Source organism: Bemisia tabaci, chromosome 2 (genome assembly GCF_918797505.1).
Source record: "Bemisia tabaci chromosome 2, PGI_BMITA_v3".
In the NCBI taxonomy this organism is placed as follows: Eukaryota; Metazoa; Arthropoda; class Insecta; order Hemiptera; family Aleyrodidae; genus Bemisia; species Bemisia tabaci.
In genome coordinates, this window is record NC_092794.1 from 27,014,764 (window position 1) to 27,024,757 (window position 9,994).

The 9,994-nt window shown below is 35.7% G+C and overlaps 1 protein-coding gene across 1 annotated transcript; it reads right to left on the reverse strand.

Moving 5' to 3' along the window:
* LOC109032504 (uncharacterized) lies at positions 1-8,569 on the reverse strand. Its single transcript, XM_019044673.2, has 5 exons — positions 8,338-8,569; positions 6,599-6,746; positions 5,185-5,410; positions 3,612-4,293; positions 1-2,111 (listed from the first exon to the last, which is right to left on the reverse strand). Exons 2-5 carry the CDS (start codon positions 6,727-6,729, stop codon positions 1,813-1,815), a joined length of 1,338 nt encoding a protein of 445 aa, XP_018900218.2. The 5' UTR covers positions 6,730-6,746; positions 8,338-8,569; the 3' UTR covers positions 1-1,812.
* Positions 8,570-9,994: the final 1,425 nt, after the last annotated feature.

The following is a 9,994-nucleotide window of genomic DNA, read 5'->3' on the forward strand; positions in this document are numbered from 1 at the left end:
TATGAGCACATAAATATAACAAATTTATTTCATTTTTGCAGATAAAAACTACAAGTTAATAAAACATTGCCATAAAAGGATGGAGAAAATTGTAAAAATCAAACTAGGAGAAAAACCGGTTAGTCCACCCCACACACCCACATCACCCTGGCATCTTCTATGATTACGAAAAATTTATGAACACTTCAAATTGCGGGTACCTCTACTTATACCAATTACAAATAAAAATTTATAAACTTGGAAAAAAAAAACTTTCCTTGAGTTAAGATTAACAATTAGAAAATCTTCTGAGGGGCGGATACTGATTTAAAAGGAGTGAAGGCAAAAAAAATATGTATAAGAACAGCCTGATTGTACTCAGAAAGGGTACAATACGCCCATACTCCTGCAACCCCTCTCCAATTTAACAGGACATGCTTTACCCTGAGTTTAATAATGGAAAGGTTAGATTTAGCAATACAAACTCCCATTCATTACTAAAAATGCATTATAAATAGTGTGTAATCGATTTAATAGGATTAAAAAAAAAAAAAAAAAAAAAAAAAAAATTACTCTCAACTAATTTTATGAAACTTGGAATTCATTAATTGAAAATTTAGATTGATAAGTGAGTCATCTTATTCTATTAAGTATCTTATACATAAATACAAGATTTAGATCTAGCATAAAAAAAGTATAAACTGGGTGGAAAAAATTGGTGCTACAATCGTTTTATGAATTCCTTCAGACAGGTGAAACAAGAACACTACAACATTCCCACTGTTGCAGAGAAATAAAAAGAAATACGTATTCGTTGATCTTAAATGAGGGGCATAATGCTGCAGGTAGGTAGAACTGGTCCACCTGAAAAAGCTGCCGTACACCTAAAAATGACTAATTTCTCTTTTTTGCAATTCAAAATGAAGAGTTTGGGTACATCAATATTATGCTGAACAATTTCAATGTCTAAAACATGAGCGGGGTGAGTATCACAATTTCAATCTCGGCTTGTGGAGAAGAGAAAAAAGAGGAAAGAACTAACGATGATAAATACTGACAGGATATCACGGCAGAAATTATCTACCTGTGAGGAAGTTTTAGAAAACAACCTCCGTTATTAAATATAGTACAAGTTGTGAAAAACTGCCCAAACACATATCAACAGTGAAACTACTAGACCATGCATCTCGGTTTGCGACGTTGCAGACTTTCTGTCATACTTCATTTTTTAAATGAGAAGCTACTAAACTTTAATTCATGAAAACTTCTGTGATCATTCCTCTCAGTTGGAAGAATACTCGGTGAAAATTTCAAGAATGACATTAATTTGTTTTCCTACAAAAATAAAATGGGAGCAGAGATTTTTGAACACCGAAAAAGAGATACATGGTCTGAATTTCACTGTCAATATGTCCCTTCTGCACAGTGATATCCCACAAGTCACTCTCCTTTGGCTCGATCTTTTTTCTTTATGAAATGAAGATATAAATAAAAGTCAGATGATCCAAAAGTGTAAGATGAATCATGTTTGTTTTTATCTGCTGTAGATTTCTCTTAAAAGAGAGTGTTATAAAGATGGATTTGATTTTCCACTTAATATGGGGTTTTTTCAGGAGATACACTGAAACATATTTGAAAATTGAATAAAATAAGAGGAAAAAAAGAACAGAAGGAAAGAAGAAGATTCAGTAACTAAACAAAGGCAAAATACTTAGGTTATCTTGTAAAGACTTGCATTTAGAACGTTAAAGAAACGTTCCAATAGGAGATAGGTACACTTTTAATCCTAGCTTAATTTACGGAATAATAATTTAATGTGAGTTCAGAACCGCTTCAGTTTTGTAAGACAGCTTTATCTTTGATGATTTTGACACCGGGGATGTTGTAGATTTTCTTCTGGAACTTGGCCATGATATAATCAGCATCTTGGACTCCACACCGAATTTGGTACTCAGTACAGACTCTTTTCGCTAGACGTTTCAAAGCAATTTCGCCACCGTGAGAATCAAGGATTGTTTGCACAACTTTGTCAATTTTGAACTTGTTAGGTTTGATAAATTCCTGAGTCTCTTCTTCGGAGCCCTCTGGATCTTTACCTTGATTTTGCTCTATTTCTGGCACATCAGCACTACCTATAAATACAGAGGACAATTTATTAGTGATTACAGCACATCGGACAAGGTTATCATGAATGTATTACTTCTATGGCAGGGTTGCCATAATATCTTCACCTTCAAATTCCCTGACTAATTTTGCTTTTCCCTGACTCCAAAGGTTTCAAATTTCCTGACATTTTCATTAAACTTCCACCTTAATTTTTTTCCTTTAAATTACACTCACTTCTGCTAAACCCTGAACACATTAAAGTATCTGCATGAATTCGCTGACTTTTCCCGGTCCCCTTGAATTCTCTAACTTTCCCAGACCAACAGCAACCCTCTGGTAATAGAGAGAAAATATAGTGCTCTCTCCCTCTCTAGAAAGACACCCGGTATGACATGAATTTCTCTATAAAAAAGGAATCATCCAGTCCGAATGCCGCCATATTTTTGTCAAGCGCCACTCGTGATAACCAGCATTTTTCTTTCACAAAAAATTTTCTCGTCCATTGTCAATTGGTTTTAGGGAGAGAGAATACAATGGTGAGACCCGATGAATTGTGATAATGTTTTTACCAGTAACTATCAAATGATATAATTAAGAGTACTGTGGATTAAAATTTGGAAACTTGCTTAATTTAAGTCAAGTGTCCTGGATAAATATCAAGATGCAGATTTGAGACAGAGTTGAAATAGCTCAATGGTTTCTCACATTACACAAGATTTCATTTCCAGGCTAAGGTTTCAATGAATTGAAAGAGAACGTCTCACTTAGGAGTTCTTAGAGAACGACGTACCGATTTTAGCATATTCAGACACAAAAGAATGTTGTACATTCAAATTTGTCCCATACCAGCAAGCTCTTAATACGGTTTTCATGTTGATTGTCGACTTAGCTTTGGTTTCTATCTATATATTTTGACGTTTTTTTGTCAACCATGTAAATCCAGACAAGAGGTTCCCCCTTCTTTTTGTTTAAAAAAGTTGAGTGAGTTTTGAGATGGAACATTTGCATTATTGTCTTCCAAAAAGGATTTTTTGGAACCAAGAATCATTTGACTGATATAATAATAATTTTCTTGATAGACACTATATTTTAATCGTTTGAGTCGCTTTTTAATTTTTGATACCAATGTGATAATATCTCGGTACAAGGACATAAAAGCTTTGACAAACAGTGTGATTAGTTTTTCCATGACAAAGCAACTACAAATACCAACTTCAGAGCTTGGAATTTTTAATTTGTTCAAAAGGCAAACTAATGTTGGTACGGAATTTATACAAAAATTGCAAAAGTTCCTTGTTATCAGCTCATGATAGAAACTGCAGTTCATTAGAGTTGATAGTATGCGCATTTTAATGCTGTTTGTTTTTTTGATCCCAGCATCAGCAGTTGCCATAAAATAGGAAGTGAACGCACTCCAAATTCTATCTTCTTGGCTATCCAGAATTGGCACAGCTAGAATTTAAAATCGATTTACGGATGATCTTTTCAGTGAAATTTTTCATTTTGTTGTTAATAAGATTACTTACCTTTCAGATGCTTATGTTTCTTTTTAGCCTCTGCTTCGGCAGCAGCATTTTCTGAGATCTTCCTCTTCTTTTCTTTTTTGGAGAGCTTGCGCTCAATTGGAGCAGAATCATCAGTCCCGTTTTTATCCACAGTTGTTTTCGCACTAACAGTCTCCATTTCAGACTCAGACTTATGTCTGTTCTTCTTCTCTTTTTTCTTTTTTCCTGATACCTCTTCATCGGCGGTGGCACTGTTGTCTGGCTCTTCAGTCTTTTCATACTTTTCAATTTCGTTTAGTTCGGTTAAATACTTATCACGCTTCTTCTTCTCTTTTCTTTCTTTTTTAGATAGTTTCTTATCACTGTCAGCAGCTTCTTCTGAAGGTGGTGGATTATTCTCACTTTCTGGTTCAATCAATGAGTTCTCTGCTTCAGCGCTGGCTGTTGATTCTTCCCTAGATTCACTTTTCAGTTTATGCCGCCTCTTCTTTTTCTTTTCAGACACTACTTCACTATTTTCTACAGGAGTTTCATCACAGTTAATGGCAACGTTCTCAGCCTTGCTTCCATTTTGAATGTTAGGCCTCTTTGCATTGTTATTGGCCGCTTGCATGGCTTTAAATTCTTTGTCTAATATGTCATACAAACTCTCAATGACTGATTCGTCTTTGGCAAACATGCGGGCACTGTTTTTCATGAAATTCTGGAAGAGGAAAATTAGAAAATTAGTCAAAAATCAGAGATTTGAAGGGTGATGGTGAATATGTTTCCTAATAAGGTCCTATCAACAACCAGAGAAAATAACAACTATTGGGGGCTAATTTCATAGGATCTTCAAAATTTGACGTTTTTCTAGGGGCTCATAAAATACAAGCGCTCTACGGGGAGGGGGGAGGTAGGGTCAAGGTAAGCGTTTTCATTACATGTTAAAGGATAGAGGCCTTCATCTTAGAAGCAGTGCAAGGGGAGAGAGAGAGAGGGGGGGGGGGTTAAATTGGTCATAGCAGAAATTGAGAATCGAGTAGTGCTATAGTGATTTAATTTGATATTTTCACAAGAGCAAGGTTCGTAGAAAATTTCTCAGAGACCTTGGACAGTGTATTTGATGACCGCAATAAAGTGATGGTTTCAAAATTGGGATGGAAATAGACTTAAAGTCATCAAAGAAAAGAGTAAGTAACCTTTTCCCTTACAAAAAATTTTAAGTCTGTATAGCATATTACGATAGCAAGGACTTGAATCGCATCCTTTAAGAGCAATGAAACATGAGAAGAAATATTGCAGTCATCAATGCAATATGAATTAAAGCTGAAACCCGTATTTTGGTTCACAGCATGGCGACTTTCTGCCTTGAATTATAATCTACATGGAAAACTACTAAACATTATTTCTTGAACATTTCAGTGTTTTTTCTTCTCTAAAACACTACATGAAAATTTTAAGCCATGATAAGGGTTCAACCTCCTTTTAAAAAATAAACTAGGAGCAGAGATTTTGAAACATTGCAAGCGAGATAAGCATTCTTACAGTTGTGTTATTGATACTGTTCTGATTTGATAAGAATCTATCAGATTTTTAAAGATCGTAAACTTACCAGGAATGGCTTCTTTTTCCTTGGAATATTATCAAGATTTATGATATGCTGTAAAATTTGCTTGTGTTTGGAATTTAAAGGGTGAGTTTCATAGATCCTTGCGATCATTCCAAGCCAGTCTTGTTGTTTCACTTCTCCTTTATTGTTGGGCCTTTCAACAGTGCCCTTTTCACCATACTTTTCATTTTCGGTCAGGCATCGTACATGAGCAGGGTAGGTTTCAGCACTGGAACAGGAGATGGTTAAACCACATTAAGATTGTTGAGATGAGGGACAATAGGAAATTTTAAGTTAGGTATAGTGAGATTGACAGTAGTTTGTAGTTTCCATCTTCATATTTGATCTTTTTAAAAAATCGCAGAATAGATTTAGAAATGGACCATACGACAGAGTGAAATCAAGGCACTTGAGAAAAATAAAGAGACAAGAGTGTTCTTACAAGCTTGTTCAACTTTTATGTTCTGCTTCCAAAGTTTTTTAGCAAGGGATTTCTATTGCGACAAAAGCTATACATTTACAGATTATACATTTTAATGCCAAATTTGGCTGGCTAAGCTGCACACAGCATAGTAATTGATTAAAAAAAATTGAGCTACAAGCAAAAAATAAATTAAACAAGTAATATTTCAAACTACACAGAGATGAGAAATATTAAAAAACTTACAAGAAACAAAGCAAACATTTCGGCCGCCAGCAAACTGCGGTCTTCTTAATTGCAAAAGGAAAAACAAGTGGAAACATTTTACAAAATAAAAAAATAAAGAAGCTACAAAACTTTTAGCAAACTAAGTAAAGCACAAATCTATTGCAACTAAGTACATCTTGGAATAAAATCAAAATAAGACAAAATTTATTTCTTCATCAAAATTATTTTGATTTTATTCCAAGATGTGGTTGCAATAGATTTTTATTTTTGCTGTACTAATTTCAAGTGTGCTGATAGTTCTGTAGCTTTTTTATTTTGTAAAATGTTTCCTTTTGCACTGAAGAAGACCCCAGTTTATTGGCAATCAAAATGTTTGCTTTGTTTCTTGTCAGTTTTTTATTATTTCTCATCTCCATGTAGTTTGAAATATTACTGGCTTAATTTATTTTGGCTTGTAGCTAAATTTTTTTCAATCAATTACCATGTTCTATACAGATTATAATACATTCATTTTGCTGAAATTTTAAAGATTCCAAGTAGGAAGGTCTTTCATGACTCTTACACAGTAAAGTAGGTAATTCTTTCGAATTTGTTCATTGGCCATTATTTCTACCTACTAACTGAAGTCTCTCTATGCCACTGATGTTTTCTTTCCTTCTTCCTCCTCTTAAACTGAAAAGGAATTGCCTAAAAAAGCAGCTTTGAATTTATTATTAAAGTAGGCAAAATGCTCCAGAAACAGAAAATTTGAGATCTACTGTGACTTACTCGAAATCCTGGAGACAGTCAATGCAAGTAACGTCAACCACACGGCTTCGTCTACACTCGCCGAAATAGTGCTTCTCCACTGCAGCTTTCTTCACAGATGCCCCGCAGGCGTTGCAGGTGAATGCAACCATGTTTTAAAGACCGAGAACTATCCGTGACAAAAAAAAGTTTTGAAGTTAATCAGCATATCAATTTTTTGGAACATCAACTCAAGCCCTTAAACAATGGCAGAGGAAAGCAGCTGCTCTTAGGATTATTTGGGTTTCTTAAAAATTCATCTGAGGCATGTTCAAGTAATTAATGTTCTTAATGCTGAAAGTAACTTTTAATTAGACAGAAGCTAAGATGCAAGAGGCCTCAGATTTCATTACGCACTCTTTGTTCACAGGAAAACATCTATGTATGTGCTCAAGTGAGTGGGAGCAATCCTGTGGATCCTATTTCAGATTACTTCTCCTCTTTTGCTGTATGCTCATACAGCGGAAGAGGAAAAGTAATCTGAAGTGGGCTGTACTTAATGAATGATGAAAATGATTAATTACTGTCAAAAAATTGTGCGTCTTTCGATGGGAAATTTTATCTGCTTCTGAATAAATTTGACAAATACCTGGAGAAAGGCCTTGAGTTCAAAAGCTAATGCAGTGCCACAGCTGGATATTAAGAGTTCTTTTGGAACAGAACTAAGTACTTATCCAATAACTAATAAGTAGTTTATTCAACTTTGTTTGAATGGTCCAATGACTTGTATGTCTTTATCAAAGTGCCAAACATTTTTATTCAACACTCATTGATCCTTAAAGGTCAATGAATCGTTCAGAAGCATCTGGTACTAAAGGTCCAGATACACGTAAGAGTTACAAGCACTTGTTGAAAAAGTGACACCAATAGGCAAGGAGGATTTTGATAGCTTGACGTCCAACGATCCAAATCCTACTTTCCTGATAAGTGTGTTTCATTTCCATCAAGCGCTTATAACTCACATGTGTACCTGCCACTTAAAAGTGAAGAACTAGATAGAATCAGGCAAATTTACATCAACAGCCTAAATGTGACCAATCTTCCAAATTTGCCATATAAGTACTAGAGAAGGGTTTAAATCATCCTCAATTGAAAGTACACACCTATTACTTAAAAGTGTAGACAGAGTAGGTAAATCTATTGGGTGAACAATGAAACTGAATGAATCAATTTCTGATGATGCAGAATATTAGTTCTTTCTGCAAGAGCAAGTTGTTAGTGGTCTTGAATGAAAACAAGAGTTATCTGTGTAGGTACTACTATACTGTAGAACTACTTGCACTGTCTCAAAATTGGTTCCGACTAAAATCCATGTTTTGGCTAAATTCATGTCCTCCTATAAGAGCCACGGCCTCGATGTTTGTCCTCTTAGCTGAGGATAAGGTAAGCCCCTTAAAAAAACTGCCTTGGTTATCTTGAAAGGTCTGTTGGCAGCAGGTCATACAGAAAATGAAGTGAAAAGTAGCGATGAATTTAGAGGAGAGAACTCAAGAAATAATGCACTCTGACATGTTCGACGCTTCCAAGTTTCATCTTCCAGCCAAGTTTAAAGCAGTATCACACTGCTTTTGGGCACATAAACTCCTGACTCTAGCCGTTGAAAAAGTAAAGAAAACATGCAGTCTATTATCGTAAAAATGTTTAAACTATTACAAGTTCTTATTCTACGACTAAAAACGCCATGTAGGCTATCTAAATGGTAGCCATGCGGTGGCTGTTACCTAGTAGTCAGCAGAGAAAATTCTCGAACCGAAAACTGGAAAGAACACAGGAAATCCGATGTTGATGTGCACTTGAGGACCACAGTCAGTTCAAGCGAAAACGAGACTCAATAAAGAACTTTGCAAGGATTAGAAACGCACGAATAGTAATAAATTACGCATCAAAACTAAAAGCCGTAGGACCAAAACATTTACGACGAACACAATCACAAACAAACACAACCAACACAACACGCTAAGCGCATGGGCTACGCAAAATAGGGTTGACGACTCTGTTGGGGTTGTAATGAAGATTCTGTCGTCAGTTGTGACTTTCTATATTGGACGAATGTGTCGCTCTCTTGCAGCGTTCTAAAGAACTAACTGTTCTCTTAGCGGGCTTTTCAAATTTTACGCCGCTTCATGAAATTACAGGTAACAGATCATAGATTTGTACCTCAATTTTTGTCGATTATAAGTCAACTGCATATAAATGTATACAAGGGGATACATTTTATCTGCTTCTAAGAGATTACGGCCAGAAAAATTCGGGAACTTGCCTGAAAACGACAAAAAATGTGAACACCCATTCCAGTTTGCATTTCCCTCGTCTAATTTTCAACTTCCGCTACCAGTTTTCCGTTCCGATTTCCGGGTTTCACTTCTTATTTCCGGTTCGGACTCTCCACTTCCGCTTTTCACCTTTAACGTCCGGTATTTTCTCTCCATTTCTGGTTTTCAATTTCCCCTCGCAGTTTTCCCTTTCTATTTCCGGTTTTTACTTTCCACTTCCGGGTTCAAACTTTCACTTTAGGTTTTCACTTCTTTTTACCGGTTTCCACTTCCCATTTCTGGTCATGTTCCAATGTTTACCCAATCTTTTTTAACATAAGATGCCTAAGACTTTTTTCATACGCAATATCCCAAGTCGGGTTATGTATTATCCCATATATTTAGATACCTACATCGTGATTCATTGCTGATAGTTTTTGCGGCATTATCTATTTTATTTCTGTGTTTTTTAAAGCAAAAAATAATTTTTTTTAAATTTTTACTTTTCTGGTAACATATTGACACATTCTCGCTCACCTTCTCACCCGCCATGTATAGCCAGCCTAGAAGAGATAGTTTGGTCAATTTGATCTAGCTTGCGGTTTCCAGAGTTTATAAATAAACACATTCCCCGAAACGACACAACTTTCGCCAAAGATACCACTTTTTATATGTGCGCTCTTAGGGGCGCTTTAAAAACCTATCAACCCTTTTTTCCTCTTTTTTAAAATTTTATTTTTTAACATATTGATTTGGTCACGTCATAGCATATTTTGGACAAACTTAACCTAAACTTATCTCAAATTTCAAAAATATGAGACACCTTAATGCGCGTTGGTGACAGCGCAGAAGTACAACTAACCTCAATTGCTTGATGGAAGTCCGTGTTGCACCTGTAAAGTTGAGGGCGCGATGGCGCGAGGCGTAAACTCGCAATGCTCTGCTTTATGCTGCCAATTATGAGATGTCGCGCAGATTCGGGAGAAAAGTTGAAAAACGAGGCCCAATGAAGATGTTGCATGTGTGAGGGATTTGCGATTTGACCATTGATTCTAATGTAAAAGTTCGCGAGAATCACGAATAAACACAATATGGAAATAGAGCATAGGAAAAGACGCGCGTTATG